At 34.1% G+C, this 23,808-nt stretch overlaps 1 protein-coding gene across 4 annotated transcripts in view; it reads left to right on the top strand.

Annotated features, from left to right (window-relative positions):
- Positions 1–23,808, top strand: part of CNTN1 (contactin 1) — a 349,581-nt gene that overhangs the window by 180,077 nt on the left and 145,696 nt on the right. For all 4 annotated transcript variants that reach the window (XM_072798336.1, XM_072798338.1, XM_072798337.1 and 1 more), the window contains 5 exons: positions 4,874–5,006; positions 6,726–6,758; positions 17,054–17,186; positions 20,005–20,177; positions 22,409–22,504. In XM_072798336.1, coding sequence (XP_072654437.1) covers positions 4,946–5,006; positions 6,726–6,758; positions 17,054–17,186; positions 20,005–20,177; positions 22,409–22,504 — 496 coding nt within the window. In that variant the 5' untranslated portion in view covers positions 4,874–4,945. The remainder of the gene's footprint in view (positions 1–4,873; positions 5,007–6,725; positions 6,759–17,053; positions 17,187–20,004; positions 20,178–22,408; positions 22,505–23,808) is intronic.

Genomic DNA, 23,808 nt, shown 5'->3' with positions numbered 1-23,808 from the left:
ATGCATCCCTGGTTCCTGCTTTTAATCACTATGTATTTTCTTCTCCATAGAGAAGAAAAAAAGTCTGGTCCTATAAATGGCAGCACCTTTGTTAGAGTTGTTTGTTTTCTTCTTTTGCCACTTCATTAGCTGTAGTGCTTTCAGGCCTGTTGGGGCTGGGAGGTGAGATGTGAATTACTGAGGGGTATATCCTCCGGAGTAAAGTAAGGAGAGCAGTTTCTTCTGCATTAGCAAGAATGGGCTCAGCCTCTCCATCTCTCCTTTCTGCAGCACTGCTGAGGGAATGTGATCGGGGAGTCACAAATGATAGGATAACTGGTGACACAATAGAACAAATCACTAGCAGAAAACAAATGTGTGGACAAGATGTGAAAGATGCTTTTATATTTGAACAGCAAGAAACCCATTAAATGAAATAAATTACATGCTGTCAGGCTGATGACTCACTGTCCTATTGAAATAGGCAATATTTTGGAGTGAGGGAAAAGATAGTATGGTATGACACAGACATGCTCAAAATAATGAAAACTTTTCCTTCTGACTCCAGTGTGAATATTCAGATTAGAAGACAGATTTCCAACAACATTCAACAAAGTGCATATTAAAAAATGCCTTAAAATATTGCTAGTTAGAATATTCTAGACTATGTTATAAGCAGCAGTAATCCCTAACAAAAAGCTAAGCTCCAATAGTCAACATTCCTTGTTACTTATATTCACCACCCTACCCTTATTTTACGGAATTAAAGTTACATTTCAGTTTGTTTATGGTGAGTGCTTCAGAATAGTTATGGAATAGCTCAGTCATTCCTCCATTTATTCAATAAATGTATGTTGAGAGACTTCAATGTGCCAGGCGTTATATATTTTTTTTAATTATTTATTTATTTATGATAGTCACACAGAGAGAGAGAGAGAGAGGCAGAGACATAGGCAGAGGGAGAAGCAGGCTCCATGCACCGGGAGCCCGACGTGGGATTCGATTCTGGGTCTCCAGGATCGCGCCCTGGGCCAAAGGCAGGCGCTAAACCGCTGCGCAACCCAGGGATCCCTGTGCCAGGCATTATAAAAGCAACAATGAACAAGAGGCATGTTCCCTGACCTGATTGGCCTGTGGCTTACTAGAATAATAAATTAATATTTATTAAATACTTTCATAGTAAATATTTCACATGCACAATATTATATGACTCTTATAATAGTCATATGAAATAGTCTTTCTGTATTTTATATATGAAGAAAACCAAGGTCAGGGATTAATAACTTGCTGTAAGTTTTAAGCTAAAGAATGAGGGATCCCTGGGTGGTGCAGCCGTTTGGCGCCTGCCTTTGGCCTAGGGCGCGATCCTGGAGACCAGGGATCGAATCCCACATCGGGCTCCCAGTGCATGGAGCCTGCTTCTCCCTCTGCCTGTGTCTCTGCCTCTCTCTCTCTGTGACTATCATAAATAAATAAAAATTAAAAAAAATAAAAACATAAAGAATGAGTGAGAAAAGCTGAATTTATAGTAACAGAGGGTGGAACAGAAGGTGTGGAGGTTATCAGATGTTGGGGTATGGGCAAAAGGGAAGATAAAAAAAAATAAAGAGGACTGTTGGTTGCCACAGGCTTGAAGGAGGAGATCTTGGGGAGTTATTGTATAATACGTACAGAGTTTCAGTCTTGAAAGACGTAAAGCCTTATGGTAATGCGTGGTGGTGATGATTGTTCAACAATATGAATTTACACAGTACCAGTGAACTGTACACTCTAAAATAGTTGGAATAGTAGGTTTTATGTTATATATATTTTACTACAATAAAAAAAGGCTTTGCCATTAGTGGAGAGACATTTCATAATAAGTACCTAGGGTGTTTGTACATGTGCTATTTGTGAAAACTTTGACAAAATGAAGATTACATTACAAAAAAATCTTAAAGTTCATTATTTAGTACATGAGTAATTTATCACTAATTGTAGTAATATCTAAAACAACCACAAAACCTTATATGTCTGGTATATTCAACCATTAGACTTGAGCTATGGCCCTGGTTCCAGTAGCCAAATCTACTAGCATAATTAATTTTTGGAAAATATAATAAGGATAAGGTCTTTTTGTTAGATAACATATGCTCATACATAGATCAATCTTAAGCAGTTTTGAATAATTATGAGAAAACCCCCAACTATAGTTTTAAAAGCTGGTTAATGGCACTGGCTTTAGCTTTGCAGCAGGTTTTGATTAGCATTTTCTGATAGAGGAAGTAAGGAAAGTTCTTGTTTTGTGACTTGCCTAGATAATACAATATCCAAATTTGGCATGAGCTAAGATGAGTTCTAATTCCACTGGATACATTCTCCTATTCATCCCTTTCTAAAGAGAGAAATTTAATGGACCTAACTCAAAATTTCATAATTTTATTTTAATATGTCCACCCAAATTTATATGAGGACTTTCTGAATTTTTGAAATATCTGAGATGGAATTCATTTTTTTGTTTTGAGAATCTAGTTATATGACAAATAAAAAATATTTTAGCATAAAAAATGGATAGGCCAAAATTCAGCCAGATATTGACTGAATTCCCCTTGTTCTCTTTTGACCATGCCTTGCCACACCTTCCCACATATTGTGGTTGTTACCTAAGGAGAAAATGTCAAGTGACATCCCAGACCTAGAAAATTCTTATGTATCTTATTTCCAATTTTCTGAAATCACTTGTTCTTTGTTGGTACAGCTAATTTTTCTTTAGACCCGCTCTCCTTTCTGATACTACCTATAAAGTTAATGAGATAAATAAACCAAAATCTCACTAACATACTCCATCAAAATTATAAACTTTCACAGAAATTTTTCTTCATTCTTTACCTGATTATTCTTCTATCTGGTCAATGCTGGTTCTTCTACATTCAATATCAAAACTGCTGCTCCATCCCTTGCTCTCAAAGTTGAATATCTGTGAAAATTGCTTAGAGTTCTCAAATTATAACAGTAATAGGTAACTCAGAACTATTTAAATCCAATATTTATTTATTTATTTATTTATTTATTTATTTATTTATTATTTTTCTGTCTTCTTAGTAAAAGAAATACAATTACATTAAAATTAAGAGTCCAGAAAATATAATTTATACAAACCAAGAGTTCTCACCTTCTCACATATGTCCAAGAAAAAGAAACTGGTCTAAAGTGATCCTGGCATTTATTTTTTTTTTAAGATTTTATTTATTTATTCATGAGAGACACACAGAGAAAGGTAGACATAGGCATAGAAGGAGAAGCAGGCTCCCTGTGGAGAGCCTGATGCAGTACTTGGTCCCAGGACTGTGTGATCACAACCTGAGCCCTCTTCAACTGGGCACAATAGGTTCCAACTTTGGAAGATATTAAGTGATGTTTTCAAATAACATTGAAAAATCTCAGGACATAGAGTTGAATGTAAAATCTAAATTAAAATAGAGTATGAAAACAATTCTGGAAAGAAAATACCTAATGTCACAATGTTCATTATATAAGAAGCAGTGGGTTCTAAAGTCACCAAATGACTCAAATCTAAGAATATAATAATACCTCCACCATAATGCACTGTCTACCACAGTCAGATCCATTCACACCATGATATATTTTACAGTCCTTCCAATTTAAATAATTACTATGTTTTCAAGTTTAATAACACATAGGCCCAAACAACTATTCAATCACACTGATTTTTGTACACATCTGTGTGTTCCCATTGAGAAACAAATTTCTTATGGGCAAGCCTACTATGTCTTTCTTTCTGATTTCTCTATCTATATGCTTGCACACAGAAATGGAGTTACCACAAAGATAATGAAGCTTAAATTGTGAGGTACCTCCCTTACATGAGGCTATTCCAAGACCCTGCTGGGTGAAGCCTCGCCAGTATAATCACATGATCCTAAGTTTTTCTAAAACTTATAAAAGTAAGGTATTTGGGATCCCTGGGTGGCGCAGCGGTTTAGCGCCTGCCTTTGGCCCAGGACGCGATCCTGGAGACCCGGGATCGAGTCCCACGTCGGGCTCCCGGTGCATGGAGCCTGCTTCTCCCTCTGCCTATGTCTCTGCCTCTCTCTCTCTCTCTCTGTGACTATCATAAATAAATAAAAATTTAAAAAAGTTTTTTTAAAGCAAGGTATTTTAATTAGACTACTGCATAGTTTGTATTTTAGTTTACATCAGTATTTTTTGTCTTTTTGTCCTTAAATACAGCTCTCTAACTTTTAAAGATAAGTCTCCACAAAACCTAGATTCTTCTTTCCTGACACATAAAAATCTTACTTACTTTTTGTTGAATGAATAAATGAAAAAAAGGAAGCAGAGAAAGACGGATGAATGTATTATTAGTCAATATATTTTAGCATTTAAAATTAGCATTTCTGGCAAAAGATTTTCCACCAGCCACCAATTGGTAATCCAAACATATCACTTTTGTAATACGCCTATAAGTTTACAAAGGTCTTTTACAAACATATCTTTAATTGAATCTTCCTGCTAGCCCTTCAGTTAAATTTGATCTTTAATTAAATTGATCAAAATTGAAATTTTATAACTATGCTATTTGTGGAAAAAGTACTATTATGCTCAATTGTTAGAGTAAAAACTAGAACATGTCAATCATGTTACTTGTTCATGTTCATATAGTGTTAATACTGGAAGCAGCCGATAAACCTCTGATACTAAGTCTACTTGTTTCATAAAACATGGTGCTTATAATTATACTTAAGTAAACTAAAATTTATTTTATAAATAATAAACATAAACTAAAATAAAATTGATAATATTGTTGACCCCAAGTGATGAGCATTTATTTTTTTTCCCTATTGTATCTTTTTCTTTTCCTTTTTTTTCTTCTTTTTTTCTGTTTTTGATGCAGGTGTTTATTATCCAGGTACCATAAACCCAAAGCTTTTTTGGAAAATCAAAACTAACCTTTACTCCAAACAAGATGAAAATGTGGTTGCTGGTCAGTCACCTTGTGATAATATCTTTTACAAGCTGTTTATCAGGTAAGAAATATCCTTTGCATATTCTCCATGAATTATGTCAATATTATCAATATGTGTGTATTCACTTTATTAAATCTGGTACATGAGGTTAAAATTAATATTTTTGACATCTGTGTTGTACACATAAATGTATATTAAAGTTGACCCTATTTTTCTTTTTTCAAGTAAAATTTCACAAGATTTAATCAGTCTTACATAGTAGTATACTGGCAATGTTTGAAATGTGAATCTCTGGAAGAGAAAAATATCCTTGATGTATGGCATTTGTCAGTTGCTGGGGGAATAAAAATTCCTGCTATGGCCAGTCTTGACAAATTGACATAATTTATTGTGCTGTTGTAAAAAAAATATACAATAGCTCACCATAAGATAGTATTTTCAGCATATAGTACACTAAACTCAAATAGCCTCAATAGCATAAATAAAAGTATAATGTAGTCAAAAAATTATAAAGTAATGCATTTTAAACTTTTGTTACTTTTGTTTTTAATTTAATCTAATTTTTATTACTTGCTGGTCAACTTGTGAAAAACAATTTCAGAATAATTTACAATGTGTTCAAGGACATTAAAAATAACAAAACAGTTTTTAAAGTGCTCTGGTTTTAGGAGAAATACTATAACTCTGTCTTTCAAATGTAGGATTCAGAAAAATTTTCTACAAGGGGGATGCATTATTTTTATCTGAAGGCAGCAAGTTTTCTAACAATCAATATTTCTAATACCTTCATCTCAATTACCTTAATTCTAATGCTTATTGAGATGTTAAGTTCAAGACATAGATGGATTTTATCCTTCATTTATCAATCCCCACTGATTGTTTTATTTTATTTTTTATAAATTTATTTTTATTGGTGTTCAATTTGCCAACATATAGAATAACACCCAGTGTTCATCTCGTCAAGTGCCCACCTCAGTGCCCATCACCCAGTCACCCCTACTCCCCGCCCACCTCCCCTTCCACCACCCCTAGTTCCTTTCCCAGAGTTAGGAGTCTTTCATGTTCTGTCTCCCTTTCTGATATTTTCCACTCATTTTTTCTCCTTTCCCACTGATTGTTTTAATGATAAACCTGCTAGTCATTCTATTGAATTTCTTGTTTATTACTAAGAAAATAAAAATTCTATTTTATTTTGGGGAGTAATTTTTATTATGATGACTTCATAATTCAAAAAATATAATAATTTCATCAGTACTTGAGAATTTTAACAACATTGTTATAACCACAGGAATTATATACACACAAGTACATGCATATTTATATACATATTATACAAATATAATAAAGAAAATTTTGTGGTAGGGTAATTGTGACTAAGTCTTATCTTTATGAATGAATAAAATAATAACCGTATTAGTGCTGAAAAACTCATCCTAATTCTATTGACTACAAGTCTTATTTTACATTTTTTTAAATTTAATTTCAATTTGCTAACATATAGTATAATACCCAGTGCTCATTCCATCACATGCCCTCTTCATTGCCCATCACCCATTTACCCCATCCCCCACCCACCTACTGACCACAAATTTTACACAACTATAAAATGCAAAGATATGAAATAAATAGTTGCAAACCGAATGATATATCAACTGTAATAGTAAAGGGCCAGTAATGTCATTTCATTAACTAGAATCTCAGTTATTTGAGTAATGTTTGAAACCACAACTTTTGAAGGGCTGCTTTGGGATTAAAATTGCTTTTTTTTTTTTTTCCTAGAGTTTACATGGTACAGAAGATATGGTCATGGAGGTAAGTTGATGAAAGGGTAAATTATTTAAAATAGCTTTCTCGAATGAACCATATTTCATCTCTACTTTAAGCCATTAACTTGGGGATCCCTGAGTGGCTCAGCAGTTTAGCACCTGCCTTTGGCCCAGGGCATGATCCTGGAATCCTGGAGTCAAGTCCCACATCGGGCTCCCTGTATGGAGCCTGCTTCTCCCTCTGCCTGTGTTTCTATCTCTGTCTCTGTCTCTGTCTCTGTCTCTGTGTGTGTCTCTCATGAATAAATAAATAAAATCTTTTTAAAAAAGCTATTAACTCTCTAAACTTAAAGGCAAACCATTGATATTAGATCACTTAGAGATTTTGTAAGGTGGTTATCTGGGGTCATAAGACAACTTGTTTTGATTGTCAAAATGAATTGAATTACTATTAAGGTGCATTGTGATACTCTACAAACAAATATGCTTTTAGAGGATTGTGGCAGATAGAAAATATTCCATGAGACCTGTATTTTTTCCAGCATGCTTTGTAACAATTCTATGCTATTATATTTTGAAGCAATATTTTAAAAATTGTAAATACCTAACTTACTTTTGAAAGCCTCTTATTTGCTCAAAGAGATAGAACTAAAGTTAATGATTGTAAAACCTAAAGATTCAGTTTAATTAGGACTCCAAAGATATTTCAGAATTTATTGTTTATGATTTTTTAAATATAACTGGTAATTCTGCTAGTTTACATTCTACTTCAATCATGAACATTTCTTGCCAAAAATAGAGGCAGCATGGGATACTGGAGAAAATAGAGTCTAGAGTAAGAACAATTGGATTTGTATCTTCAACCTGGCAATGTGATCTTGTAACAAATTATTCGCCTTCTATGAACCTCAACTTCCCCATATGCAAAAATCACAAGATCCTTGTGAGGGTTAAAAAAAGAATGTGATGATAGCTTCTAGCGCTGTGATCTACATAATAGGTACTTAGTGAACATACTAAAACTAGTAACTTGTAAAAGCCACTGCATAGTGGTAGGAGAATGAAAAATTGGAAAGAATCACTGAGCATCTAGTGTTACAACTTGCATGCCAAATCAAGGATATTCATGCTAGCATAGGTCAAAAGAACTTCCATTTATAGGTTGCAATGAGGATTATAGGAAAGGAAAGGCTTAGCATGAATTCTGACAAAGCCATTTCTATTTCTACTTGTGGGTTACGAATCACTGCATGTATACTATATAAAGAGTAATAAGATGGGCTGCTTAACTTAGAGAACTGTACCATATACTAGGAAATAAGATAAATAAGAAGGTAACAAATTTATAAGAAAAATATAATGAGCATTTTAAAAGATTTATTTTGATGAATTAAGAAATATTTAGTGATGGGGTAGTGGATAAGTAAGTCTTGAAGTATTTCAAAAGTTAGAAATGGAGCTAATTCCAAATAAAGGAAGTGGAATAAATAAAAATGCCGAGGCAGAGAAATATGGGCTGTATGAAGTCAGGATTTCTCCAAACATTTTAGAAAACACTTGTGCAGCAAGATGTTAGTAGGAATTCCATTAAAAAAATGACTTTATTGTTAAATAAATTTGGGAAAGGCTAGTTCATAAAGGTACAATAATTTATTATTAACTTTAAGTAATAAGTATACTACTTACCTAATATGTATAATACATGTATTACTTTCCCAGGACTACTGTAATAAAGTACCTCAAACTGGGTGGTTTATAACAACAGAAATGTTCTGGAGGCTAGAGATCTATAGCAAGGTGTTACCAAGACCTTGCTCCCTCTGCAACCTGTAGGAGAAATCTTCTTCCTTGCCTGTCTCAGTTTTGAGGTAGCCTTGGACATTCATTGGCTCATGACAAAATGACTTAAGGGTCCACCTTCCTCTTCATATGTATGTCTTCCTCCCATGTCTCTTCACATCTTCCTTCTGTGCATGTCTGCCTCTGTCTGAATTTACCTCTTTTTAAGGTAGCTAGTCATATTGGATTAGGGCCCACCTAATGACCTCACTTTAACTTGATTACTTCTGTAAACATCCTATTTCCAAATGTGGTCCCATTATGATATACCAGGGATTAGGACTTGTGGGGGTACAATCCAACACTATCACTCAAGAGAAAAGTATGTGAATCTCTGAGGAGAGAAGAGTTGTAAAATATCCAAATACTCCTAAACTTATTTGACCATCCAGCTAATTGTCATTAAGAAAAAAAAAACTCATTTATGCTGACTGATATCAAGTTAAATTCATAACTGCTAATTTCAAATGAACAGCTGGTACTGCCCAGCAAATATACTTCACTTTCTCAGTGAATTCATTTTCTCATTAGCCTAGATCGTGTCATAGTTACTCCCTCCCCTTCAAAACTCCAACAGCTGCTTGTCATCCTTACTTTGCTTCTTATTACACAGAAGTATTAGAGAAAACTTGAATTTCCACAAGTTCACACTATCACATTTACTCTCCTACATCTATGCTCATACACTCTGTCTTCCTGCTTGTTTCACCCATGATGTCACCATACTAAACCTACACCTGTACGCTTGTCCTATCCAATCTGGCTTATTTAAGCTCATTGCTCCAGCAATTGTCCCTTGTGTCTCCTCATCATCAGTCTCTCCCTCTACTGCATTATTGCTGTCAACATACAAGCATTCTGTAGTAATTTCATTAAAAAAAATCATTTCTCTGAAAATCCCACACCCTATAGCTAATATCCCACTTAACTATTATTTTCAATATTATTAGTAAAAAAAATAGACTATGCTTTCTGTCTTCAATTCTCTGACCAATATTTCCCTTTGAGCCTACTTCAATCAGACTTTTACATGAGCATTCAACAAACATACTTTGTCCATGTCACCAGGATGTACACATTGTGAACCCAGTGGCCAATGCTCAGGCTTTATGCTTGACCTGTTGGAAATAGTATGGCAGTTCCAGATATTACATGTAGGCATAATAACATCTGTAAGTGGGGATCCCTGGGTGGCGCAGCAGTTTGGCGCCTGCCTTTGGCCCAGGGCGCGATCCTGGATATCCGGGATCAAATCCCACGTCAGGCTCCCGGTGCATGGAGCCTGCTTCTCCCTCTGCCTGTGTCTCTGCCTCTCTCTCTCTCTCTCTCTCTCTCACTGTGTGCCTATCATAAATAAATAAGTAAAAAAGTTAAAAAAAAAAAATCTGTAAGTGAAAAGGGTGGTTTTTTTCCTTATATCTATTTTTTCAAAGCAAGATACCTCTCAGTAGATCTCCAAATACCTCAATGTCCAGAGTTGGGTCACAAATTTGCCACCAAGCTTGTCATAGGAAGGAGTAATATAATGGTATTAATGATAGTCAACCTATACTTCTGAGTCATGTGAGGAGGATTTGGTCCTTGAGCATATCTGACCTTTGTCATCAGAGTAGAAGGAAAAGACTGGCACTGGTGAGTCAAGCAACAATGTCTGCCACATTATGTAAGTGACTTGAAATTGAGGTTTGTTTTTTTTTTTTCATTTATTAATGGAAAAGTTCTATCCAATATATTATCTTGGGTATACAATAGTTTTTAACTATTACTACATAATAATCTTAATAGCCTAGATGACTAGCTTTTAAATAAAATAGATACATTAAAACAATACATAGATATTTTTAGTTTGAAAAATAAAGTACGCCAAGGATTATTAAAAAATCATCAAAACTGGGGCAGCCTGGGTAGCTCAGAGGTTTAGTGCCGCCTTCAGCCCAGGCATGATCCTGGAGACCCGGGATCAAGTCCCACGTCGGGATCCCTGCATGGAGCCTGCTTCTCCCTCTGCCTGTGTCTTTGCCTCTCTCTCTCCTCTCTATGTTTCTCATGAATAAGTAAATAAAATCTTTTTAAAAAATCATCAAAACTAACTCCATTATTTTCCATATCTCTAAAAATTTCCTCCCTTATTTATTTTTTTAGATTATATGAAACCAACATGTGTCTTATTGAGATAAAAGAATGAATACAACTAAGTTCCATATAGTGAACACATAAAATTCAGATATTTAATTAATAATTAAATATTTGAGATTTAATATTTATTTTAAATCCTTTTCTCAATTATGGTCTTTTTTTACTTTAATAATAAGAAAATATAATAAGACAGCTAACTTAGAACCAACTTTCACCTGGGCTAACATAAAATGCAAATAATAGCTCTTTAATACCTTTGTAACTTAGTGATAAAAACAATAAGGGAATGAGACAAAATAGCAGTATAATACTTGTTCTATAAGAATTAGACTATGAAATAATCTTTCATTTGTACAATGGGATTATCATATGACTATAATATTCAAAATAATATCAAGGAAAATTAAAATTCTGGAGAGCAAATATGGAATTTCCTGTCTCCACAGTACTTACACCCAGATTTTCACATTATTTTTTCAGTTAGACTCCCATCAATTACTTAGCCTTATTTTCATTCATATAGCATTATCCTGCCTCTAATTATGACTGAGGTTTTATAACACTCACTGACTTATCATTATTTTGTGATATGGTCACAAAATAGACTAGAAATAATTTGAGGAGGCAAGGTGATAAAAGTAGGCCTACTAACTAAAGCATCCTACATACATGAAGTATGTGTGGGAAGATGTTAAGGAAAACAGTGTGTAGAGGCTTTAGTAGTAGATGGACCTTAGGTCGAAGAAGGGGCTACTATCAAGAGACTTGATAGGCTCTTGAGCAGGTATAGCCAGGCAAAGGGAAAGTTAGTCAACCTTCCTACTAACCTGACCCTAGTTTTTGTTCTAACAATTTAATTGCTAAGGGTCTTCAAAATAATTCCTTTATATTTTGGTTATGGTAGATTACTCCAATATTATATATCACCCATGACCCTAAAGGATTGGGGCACCCAAATATTCAAAGCCCAAGCTCTAAACATCCTTGTTCTCCTATCTGTAGGGTATGATTGACAGTGAAAACAGGAGGGAAAAGTGTTCTTTGAGACAATTTAAATACTGTCTTAAACTTAGAGAAGTTATTGTATTTCAAGAGACTTGTACTCGCTATCCCATAATCAGTGTAGCATTGTAACTATGGGAAAAATCCCTGTATTAGACTCTGTTCAAGTTTTTTTGCCATTGCTTTTTTTCTAATAGTTTTTTTTCCCCTGAGATTCTTCTTATAACATACTTATGTAGATTTATGTTTTTATAACTAACAGATTGAGATGACATATTACAGAATGAGAAATAGAATTTGTTTCAAAATAGATATAAAATGAATTTAAAAATCTCTCAAGTATAAGTCATAATTATACTTTCATTTTCAGAAATAAAATAGAATAAATAGCAAGATTACAGTGGACCATCTCCACATAGTAAGAGGTGAAGTAATCCCGTTATAGATAGTAAAACCATTTGGGATCCTTGGGTGGCTCAGTGATTTAACGCCTGCCTTCGGCCCAGGGCATGATCCTGGTGTCCTGGGATTGAGTCCCACGTCAGGCTCCCTGCATGGAACCTGCTTGCCCTCTGCCTGTGTCTCAGCCTCTCTCTCTCTCTTTTTCTCTCTCTCTCTCTGTCTTTCATAAATGAATAAATAAATCTTTTTTAAAAAAGTTTGTGTTAATGATGGAACTGAGAATGGTACAGAAAAAATAGTAGTTTTTGCCTGTCGTTCACATTTGTAAATTTGACAACAAATAATCCTATATAATTTTATTATTTATTCTTAATTTTCCTGATCAAATTTAAGAAATGAACTTACTTCTCCAAAAGACTACCATTAAGTGGTAGATAACTGGTTAATTTGAATTAAGAAAAGATCAAAAGAAAGAGTGGTTTGAAATGTTGTCTTTAATTAGCTTGAGAAGCCTTCTATAATTTTGTGCTCCTTTTTAGAAGAATCTACCCAGTAAGAAAAAGGGCATGTATTTAAAAAGTCATCTTATTTTTCTGAAGCATAATACCTATTTCTTGTTTCAAGTGCCTTGTAACCCCATAATACATCCAAGCACCATAATTTAGCATCTAATTACTTCCACAGCTGTAGAAAAAAAGCAGTAAGATGGCCATATTTTCTGTTGGCTGAGAGCTTGCATTAATGAAACCTTGGCTGCTCGTACTCTCCCAGAAATTTATTTTCCCCTCATCTGAGTGCCCTAGCTAAGAGACTAGCGGGATGCGCTCAGATACTATTCAAGAGGGTTATGAAGATAACATTCAGAGGTTCACTGAGCATGCCCATGCAATTCAAAACCTCCTTTTGAGTAATTTATCTTTCAAAGGACCCAAATATGTTCCCCAAATATATAGAGTAATTGCTAAACCATCTAATGAAATACATTGTTTTATTTAGGCCTGAACATTTTACAAAAGTATGAAACATATATTTATAAAATAACACTAAAAGTGCTACTGTGATGTGAAGTGTGTCCTATTCTGCTTTTTGACCTAGAGAATAAGCCAGGGAACTATCTTACATGCAATGATCTTTCAATGTGAAAATTAAATCTAATATTTTGGTGGAAATTAACTTTGTATTTTTATCCCCTGAATGTTTCACTGTCTGTTCTTATAAAGGCCAGATGGAGGTGGAGTATGAAGAAGTATATACACATAATTTTGAAGAGCACTTGTCATTGAGAAACAAGAATAGCATGGGCTCTAATATTATCCAGTTTGGCATATAAATTTCAACCCAACTCACCCAAAAAAGTATTTTAATCTTTACATATCCCTCTTGAGACTCTGCCTGGCAATAGATATAGTCTCATCATTATTATTATGTGACATTCCATTATTTTCAATGGAAATTTACATTGCTGGTATCTTTTCCAGAAAAAATTAAACTTATTTTTAATGCATATGATTAAGATCAATAAACCACTTAAACATCTTCAGTTTTCTAAAAGATGACCAACATTTGTCTCAAAAGCATATGCCTTAAAATCTAAAGATACACTCTCATAAGAAATATTTAAGACTATGCATTAATTAAAATATGCAAATCTACCAATCTAATCGCCACCTTCACGTAGATTTGTGCTTATGTCTTTGTTGAATTTGAAGTCACCATACATGGGGCAGCCCGGGTGGCTCAGCGCCTTCAGCCCAGGGCCTGATCCAGGAGACCCAGGATCGAGTCCCATGTCAGGCTCCCTGGATGGAGCCTGCTTCTCCCTTCCCCTGTGTCTCTGCCTCTCTCTCTTTCTCTCTCTGTGTGTCTCTCATGAATAAATAAATAAAATCTTTTTAAAAAATGAAGTTACCATACAGTACTTTAAATAATGAAGAAGCCAATATGGAATGAACATAACTCTACTTCATAATGATAAAAGCAGTTGTTTCAAGAAAGGTAATGAAATTATAAATTAAGAATTTAGAATTATTACAACCCCTCTAATGGCATTACCAGAAGGTACTGTAGAAGCAAATGCTAGACAGTCTGGGACTGGCTATTTCTATATTGGAAATACAATAATGTTAAAGAGGCTTTAACTAATACAACCTTGCTGAGTTGAAGACAAGTTTTGTGAAATAGTGTGCAATCACTAATATATCCCTATTGTTAGATAAGGCAAGGATTCAGTTAGTTGCAAGTCTCTCCCATTTGCTGCTTGTGGAATACAAGTTGGAGAAAACCCAAAGAAAAACTCCTAAACTTTAAGACCTGAGATTCTCTTAAGAGTGTCTTTAACAGAACATTTTTTTTACTTTAATAAAATCCAGCCTGTCTTTTTTATTCCTTTATGAATCATGCTTTTTGTGTTGTGTCTAAAACCTCATCATCAGACTTTTTATGTAAATACAATGTACTTAGAAGGTATTTATGAGCTTTTAATTTCTTTATTTCTACCCTCTAACTATCTAGTCTAATTAATTTTTAAAAAACTGAAAATTTTCAAACTAAAATTTTTATAGGCCAGGGGTAGAGTTGGAATAGAAGTCATCTTGTCTTCAAGAAGAGAATCTAAATATATTTATAAAATTGCACTTCTCTGCTGTCTTTTTAAACATTTTCATGTGATTTGGGAATAAACAACAGAGTTTCCAGACTAGCAGGTGTTACTAAATTGTTCCAATCAGAAAAGCTGTGCAATTGGGAAAGACTCAAGGAAGAGCTTATAAAGTTGTCCAAGTGGGAAGAAAAATGACATATGATTTTTATCATAGATAAGCACAAGGTCATTTCTTTCAGAGATTGAAAAATCTAGAGCCTATATCCAAATGAAAGTTTCTAGTTGTCAGGGGTTTAGGGTTCATTCCTTATTTCCCTTGGTGTTCAGTTATATCCTAAAAGGCAGGAAATATTGGATATCATCAGGAAAATTATTAGAAGTGAAGCAGAAAACATTATATGCATTTTTGGCTTTTACAGCTTCAAGAAGGATATGGAACTAGACACTGCTCACAGCAGGACTTGCAAAATCATTAGCAGAGGGCTTCTGTGAACACCTCCCATTTGGGATCTTACTTAGTTATCTTAGGCCTGTTGGCCCTTAGAATATGTGTACATATTCCTTTCTTTTTTAAATGTTGACTCTATGTAGAACAAAAGGCTTGCATAAAACAATAGTTAAGAGAAGTACATTGGCAGAACTAAATCTCAGTTTCTCTGGTCCCTTTGATTTTGAATCAGCAATTTGCTTTCTGAAATAGGATGGTAATAGGGAATGAACTGAGGTCTGTAAATTCTTGAATGGCAATTTCAGCCAATTCTAACTAAAAATGAAGCATCTCCCTTTGAAATATTTCAGGCAAGTTTAGAAAAACTAATGCTTCATACTAGGAGAAACTAACTTGAACATTTTATTGATCTCCTACTTGTACACAAATATGTATTGACACAACACTGATAACACCAGAACAACAAAAGTAAAACATGGCCTCTTGCTTTTAGAAATTTCATGAGTTGATATACATATACACATATATACATAAGGTATATACACATAAGATCTTATATACATAAGATATACATAAGATATACATAAGATATAAATTAAATTTCAAAAGGATTGGCAAATTCTCAAGAATATTGACAACATCAGTATTTGTTGAATGCTGACTCTGAGCCAGGTACACTACTGTTTTACGTGCATTTTCTCAAAATAATTCTCACAGTGTCTAATGGGATAGATTTTACTATTATCCTCATTTTATAAAGGGTGGTATTGAGACTTGGAGAGTTTAAATAATTTTTCCAAAGGTTCTGTAAACAGTGCTGAGGCAAGATTTAAATGATATAATGAAACTGCTCATTAAGAGAAGTCCGAACAAAGCTCTCATTTTCAAGGTTGATGTTGGAGCAGACAAAAAGTCTCTGTGGAGTTTGCCTTACATTCTCTCTTAAAAAATAATTGGGAGGTAAACCATAGCTTTGCTCTAGCAGAGACATTTTAATGATCTTATGTAAGAATATCCTTCTTCCTAGCCACACATGCTAGTATTAATTCATGTGGGGCATATGGCTCTTAGCTCTTTTCTGTAAATGCTGCCACATTGATGTCTTATGAGTGATTTTCTTTTCCTGCTGTGAAGCATCACTCTTCCCTTCCAGAGAAACAGCTGCTTCCCAACTTGGGTACACTTGTGATAAATTCTGAACCATGTAAATTTGTTTATTGACTGTTCTAGATGTTACTGAGTATAATTGCTGGTTACATGTTTAAAAAAATAAACAAGAGACTAATTTCCCCAGAGCTTCCAGAAAATCATCCATTCTCTTATTAAAAAATCATTAAGCACCTATTGTGCTCCAGTCTGCTTGACAGCAAGGTGGGGGATTATGGACACAGCCACCTGTTCCAAGCATTTGCAGTTTCATGGAATAGACAATTGTATCAAGAATCACAGAAGATGTGCTAAATACCATAAGCCGTGTGAGGAGTTGTGAGAACACAAATGAAGACCACCTAAAGCTAGGAGGGGTGCGAAGTGTCTTCCTGAAGGAACTAAGGATGAGTCTTAAAGAGCTGTTTGAGTTTTGATAGGAGGAAAAAATGAGATAGTGATTCCACAGAGGGCAAAAACATATTACAGAGGCTCAGAAGCATGAAAGCATGACCTGTTTGAGGGGCTATAAGTAGTTAAGCATGCTAATACCCAATGCTTTGAGAAAAACAGTGAGGGATGGGGGGAAAATAATTTTGAATAAAGCACCTAAATATTCTCTTCAGGATTATGGAGGCAAATATCTTTGTTTCAAATGGAAATGGAGATTTGGTGTTTCTAACATTTTTCCAAAACATTTTTAAATGTAGCCAAATTTTCTTTGACTCATGAAACAGCACAATGTAAGATGGTTTTATTTTTCTTGTAGTTTCTGAGGAAGATAAAGGATTTGGACCAATTTTTGAAGAGCAGCCAATCAATACCATTTATCCAGAGGAATCACCAGAAGGAAAAGTTTCCCTAAACTGTAGGGCACGGGCCAGCCCTTTCCCAGTTTACAAGTAATGTACCTGCTCTTTTCACAATGGAGTGTCAGAATAGATTACAGATGAGCATCTGTGGCACTGTACTGATAGAGAAAGCCATAATACAAGGTTGTTGACAAAATGGAGGCATATTAACTAAAATATTGGCATATAAGTTATTAAAATAGAGTTGTTTAATGCCCAAATTAATAGTAAGTTTTCTTAAATATGTACAAATAATCCATTTCTTATTTCCTGCACAGATTATGCTAATATCATTTGATATTATCCACTTAAAAATTGTCAAATGGTGATCATGCTATTAAGCATATGTAAGATTATATGAAAATCATGCACAATTTAAATATATACATTTGATGATAAAATATTCTTATACGCATTGATCTGGATAACTCATACTTATGTATTATAGATGATATTCCTATATCAACTACATTTAGGGAGCTTACATCCATAATTCTAGAAAGCATCACTTTTTTTTTAGTGGTCTTAAATCCATATTCCAGAAAATATAACAAATTTCTTAAAATTAGACAATCTATATCAATATGTCTCTTTCTGTTTTTCTGGGGTACCTATTTATGTTATAAAAATAGCTTTATAAAAAGTAACAATGTTGTTGTTGCTTGTTTGTTTTTTTGCTTCAGATGGTTCAGAAAAGTATACTGACAGTTTCTAATTTGATACAAAGAATAAGACTAAAAAATTAACCAAACGCAAATAGATTTGAATTTCACCTGTGAAATGGTTTCATGAAGACAAAGCAAATGATTGATGGGGAAATTGGGGCTCTAGTGTGTTGATGTCGGCTAACTTAACTGAAGGTCTTCAACAGGATTGATTTTCATAGTATTTTTTCTCAAGAGGAAAACAACTTTTTATTGTCATAAAAAGTTATCAAATTTGATTCTAATTGAACTCATTTTCTCTTGAGTTCAAGAGACTCTTGAGTCTCTGAGCTAAATTACAAAATTATTCTTAAAATAAAATATGAATTTAGATACAAAAGCACCATCGTTTTGAAATTATTTTTATTATTTCAATTCTATGCACAGGCGTGCAAAATAAGTAGATATTTTATACATTATAAGTAACACATTTTTTTTGAAAATATTTGATGGGCTAGACTTGTTTCTACCCCTAAGCCATACATAATGGGAGTTTATATACATAGTTTGGACATGGAATAGTAACTAATAGGGACTGTAGAAGAGATCTAATTCAAGTACATCATTTTATAGGAGAGGAAGCGCTAAATCTGGAATAAGTAAATTGACTTGCTCCAGAGCAAATCATAGATTCAGGATTGACACACAGGTTTTATGGGTTTCAAAGAAACATAATTTTTTCAGTATGTATCTATCTAGATAGGTTGATAACATCTCAAAAGCTATTTCAGTGATTTCAAAAGCTATTTCAGTGATGCTTATTTTGTGACACCTTGTCCTTGACATTCATACATGGAAACAGCAAATCAGTCTACAGCCTGGAATGAAGGCAACAAAACAAAAGAGATTGTCCTCAGATAGTGTTCTAGAAATGTGTGCTTACCCCTACCCCTACCCCTACCCCACAGACACTTTAAGAAGCAAAGTTTTGTATAACTGAAGTTTTATACACAGTAATTAGAAACTGTCTTTTCCCCCCTTTTCTCCAGTCTCTGGTAACCACCATTCTATTCTTCGCTTCTGTAGCTTGACTATTTTAGATAGCTCATATAAGTAGTTCTCATATTAAGTGTTCTTACCAAAATTTAAAACATAAAATAAGAGGCAAAACTTTGCTTGACAAATACATTCACCAACTCCCTCCCATAGGTTGCACTGAAGTCCCCAGGATGAGTGTGGCCTGACTATCTTACACATTAATATTAAGAGCTGGAAAGGAGAAGTAGATATTTAATTCTGTTATGGAGGCAGTCTACATTTGACAGGGGAAAAAAGGGAAAAAATTCAGCTCATGATGTAACTTGTCTGATGGAAAAGAACATTTGAAGTCTTAAAAATTTACTTAATATCCAGAACAAGCCATACGAACATTGGTAATCATGCAATATGTCATTCATACAGTAGTTTTATATTTACGGCATGTTCCGTGATAATTTCTTATTCATGGCAACACCCTGAAAGGTATAACAGGGAAGTTTACCTTCTACGTAACAGCCTTGAAGTTTTTATTATCTTGTTTTGACCCTCAAAATAATGAGAATGCTAATAAAACTGCATTTAAAACTGTCTGAAAGGAGTTATAACAATATAAATGCAATTGTATATTGGTGGCTTGGAAACAAAAGATCCAACGGATTTTTACAATTTTCAAATTGTATGATCGACCTCTAGCGGTCAGAGTTTGACATTTACTGAGTAGAACCCTGATTTCAATTAGGTTTATTAAGAAATTATTTTGATATTTAGAATAGATATTGATATTGTATATTTTACTTTTGCTTCCAATGTTTTATGCAGCACATCTGGATATGCATGAATCTAACTAGTACATAGAAAGTTATAATTTATAATCTATGTATATCTGCTAAAATAAAAAAACAATGTAGCAAAATTCAATGAAATATTTGTCCTTCCAGATGCCTCATGAATAAAGAGAAAACATTTCATGCACTTGAACATTTACCTTTCTGTATGTGAACTAAATTATAAATCATGAACCCAGAGATACAGAATTACAGAGTGTGAACTACTACACTGAGTCATCTACTTAATCATCTGATTTCACATGGAGCTGTACCCGTATTATTTTAGAATGATGTTAGGCCAGTATGCTGTTTTGCAGGCCTCATGACCTTTGATATGACATTAGTTTTTCTTTCTCACAGATGGAGAATGAATAATGGGGATATTGATCTTACAAGTGATAGGTACAGTATGGTAGGAGGAAACCTTGTTATCAACAACCCCGACAAACAGAAAGATGCTGGAATATATTACTGCCTAGCATCAAATAACTATGGGATGGTCAGAAGCACTGAAGCAACCCTGAGCTTTGGATGTAAGTAATGGTATCTTTAACAAGGTCCAGTGCATTTAGGTGAAGTAAAAATTAAATATTATCATAAGAGTTCAACAAGACGAAAAATCAAGATGAAAAGATGAGAGAAATGGTCCATATGAAGTGGATCTTATATGATTAGTGGGCCTCAACTGTGTAGAGAAAAAATTTCAAGAGTACAAAGCATCTGAAGGGTATTAGGAAGTAAACTAAGGTCACGTTCTGAGGGATCTTGAATAACTAGCATCAGGTATCAGTGGATATGCTAAGCAATGCATATTTTCTCTCTCTCTTTCTCTCTCTCTCTGGCTTAGGAAAAGAGAGCATGCACAACTGGGCAGGGGGAAAGGAGAGGAGAAGAGGGAGAGAGAGGGAGAATCTTAAGCAGGTTCCATGCTGACCTCAGAGCCTTGCAAAGGGCTTGATCTCATGATCCTGAGATCATGACCTAATCTAAAAATCAAGAATTGGACTCCTAAATTGAGCCCCGCAAGTGCCCCAGGCCATGTATCTCAATCAGGGTAATATCACCTCCAAAAGGGTAAAAATTGGTTCTTGGAGGGAGAAACTATTTTAGATACTATAACATTACAGTTGGGTTCTCTAAAGCTTGACTCTACCTCACTGAATCATTTTCTGTAGCATGTAATTTAAGAATAAATTAAATTAAGCTATTAAATTATTTTAAGTTTAAATAAATTAAAATTTCTCCTTCTGGAAGCTGTCATAAAAAGATATTTTCAGAAATCCTGTGCTAATGTTAAAGTTAGAACCTACTAGAAGAAAATTGTACATTGTAAAAGGAGTTGGACAAGATGATCTTCAGTATTCGATTTTATAAGTCAGCAATTAAATCTTTTGCAAATTGGATTATAGGATGAAAATGATGTTTTAAGGGCACCTAGGTGGCTCAGTTGGTTAAGTGTCTGCCTTTGGCTCAGATCATGATCCCAGGGTCCTGGGATCAAGTTCTGCATCAGGCTCCCTGTTCACTGGGGAGTCTGCTTCTCCCTCTCCCTTTGCACTCCCCCACTCCTATCTCTTTCCCTCTCTCTCTCTCTCTCTCTCTCTCTCTCTCAAAGAAAGAAAGAAAGAAAGAAAGAAAGAAAGAAAGAAAGAAAGAAAATCTTTACAAAAGAAAGAAAATGTAAGTTTAAGAGGACCTTTGTGGCAGTGATAACCAGTAAGGAGTGAGTAGTCAAATGCAATTAATGTGGTGACCTTGGGAATGTAAATAATAAACACAACCATTGAAAAAATAATAGATTACATTGCACTGAAGAGAAAAAAGGCCCTAAATATTTTTTAAAGGAAACCTGAGTCAAAGGGCAGAAACAATCTACTCTCTTTAAAACTGGAATTGGAGCAAGTAAAACCAATTTCAAGGTTGGGAGAAAGCACTTCAATGATGGCTTCGCATGCCGAGGTTATGGTGACATTAAATTATCGTTGTTGAAATGTCAACTATTTGAGGATGGGGTGGATTCAAGTAAGGCATCAGGATTAGGGATGTAGATCTGAAGGGCTCTCTGCAAAAAGGTAACATTTAGGATGATGACTTTTCAGAGATATAAATAAATTGAGAGAAGTAAAAACTTGATTTTGTGATTTGAGTACTGTTCACAGAGAAGAAATAGGAGATGAAGCAGAGTTGAAACAGAATAAGCACGTACTGCAAATGAAGAATCAAATAATAGAGTATCTTGAATCCAAGGAAAACCTACATTAGAAGTAAACAGACAAGAATGAAGGAATGAGACTAAGGAAAACTCAGAATTTGAAAAGGAGAAAAAAAATGGTGATATTCATGTTACCTCAACTAGGATCCTACTTTTCATCCTTATTCCTTTACCATGAGTCTATTCCTCCAAGTCAGTCCTCTTTACTTACCTCTTTGGTAGATTCCTGGTTTTGCCTGTGCCCCTATTTCCAGATACCCTTACTGAAACTCTTCCTAAATCTGAAGCAAAAGTTGAGGATATTTGTAATTTTCAGGGTTGTCCGAATACTTACGCAGGCTGCTACCAATATCCATCTGCTAGAGTTTACTACCTTAGACTATATGCAAATGCCAGCATATAAAAATGAGGAATTTACTTTCATTGGCTCCAGCAAACCAACTAAAAGTATCATATCAAAAAAGTGAGTTTGTAGATGAGAGATAAGCTTTAATGACAATCTCTTTTTATTGACTAAAGAGTGAATATTTTCCGTTTTGCTTTCATAATTAGATCTTGACCCCTTCCCACCTGAGGAGCGTCCTGAGGTCAGGGTGAAAGAAGGAAAGGGAATGGTGCTTCTCTGCGATCCTCCATACCATTTTCCAGGTAAGTTAGGTTCCTCTGTGATTATAAGTATCTATGGAGTGAATCCTAAGTTTTCATTTTCTTAACAATAATGAAATATTTGTGATTAAATAAGACTCAATGTTTGCCTAATGTTTGTAATGCATTACTTACTAATGGTTATAGATACTTCCAGGCTGTTTAGTTACAGGAGAAAATATGATTCATTTTTTACAAATTATTTTTAAAATAGAACAGTGCCAAGGAGTGGTTATATAGCCTATTATTTCATTAAAATTATTATATCTACAATATACTGAATTATATAAATGCTAGAAAAGAAATTAATCTCTTTAGGAGGATCTATCTGTAAGAATAACTAGCCAGTTTAGAGAGAAATTAAATTAAGTGTCATCTGTAGCAAGATTCACCTTTGAACATGTGTTTTCTATAATTTGATATGGCTAAAATAAAAGCCACCAAAATGCTAATTAAAAAGTGAACATTTTATATACTTTCATTAATATTCACTTGTTTTATCAAATATCTTCTTGGAATACTATATAAATACTACTTTTTACAATGAAAAAATAATGATTATATTCTTAGAACTCTAATATTATGTTATAAATTTGACTTTAAAGACCTCTAAAAAAACAGGCTGCTATAAATCATTTTATGTGGAATATATTAATGATATATATTTAGAGAGATGACAATATGTAAATATATAATGCATATCATATTATATGTGTATGTATTCTATTCCAATTACATGTATAAAATTTCTATTGTTTATATGTCAAATATCAGTAATTTTTTTCTGATAAAATAGGACAAAGACTATTAAATGAAAAATATAGGGGGAACATAGAATTCAAAATGTAACAACATTTTGATGAGAAAAGCCTTTTTGTTTTGTTTTGTTTTTGAAGAACTGCTCAAACAATGGGGAAAAAAATCCCCCACCTCCATAGCATTTCCCACAAAGTAAATGATCATAAATAACCAATGACTATATTTGAATACATTCAAAACTGGATAGGCTTCATTTAATTGTTCATTCATTCAACAGATCTCTTGTGAGCACTTGTTACACAATTACTTTTGCCAGGCACTGTTTATGCCACAAGAATACCTCAGTGAGTGAAACAGAGATTTGCTAGTGAGAGAGACAGCCAATACATAAAATATATAGTTAATAGGTATAACATGCCTAGATATTGGTACGTAAGCACAAGGAAGATAATTTAGGGAAGGGGAAAGAGTAGGTGCTAAAGGGATGGCTGACAATGCTGTGAAAGTAACTAAATTAAGGCCTGAAGGAAATGAAGAAGCTAACAATG

This window comes from Canis lupus, chromosome 25, assembly GCF_048164855.1.
Source record: "Canis lupus baileyi chromosome 25, mCanLup2.hap1, whole genome shotgun sequence".
NCBI lineage: Eukaryota > Metazoa > Chordata > Mammalia > Carnivora > Canidae > Canis > Canis lupus.
The sequence above is the reverse complement of the archived record's forward strand: the minus strand, read 5'-3'. Positions and strand labels throughout refer to the sequence as shown.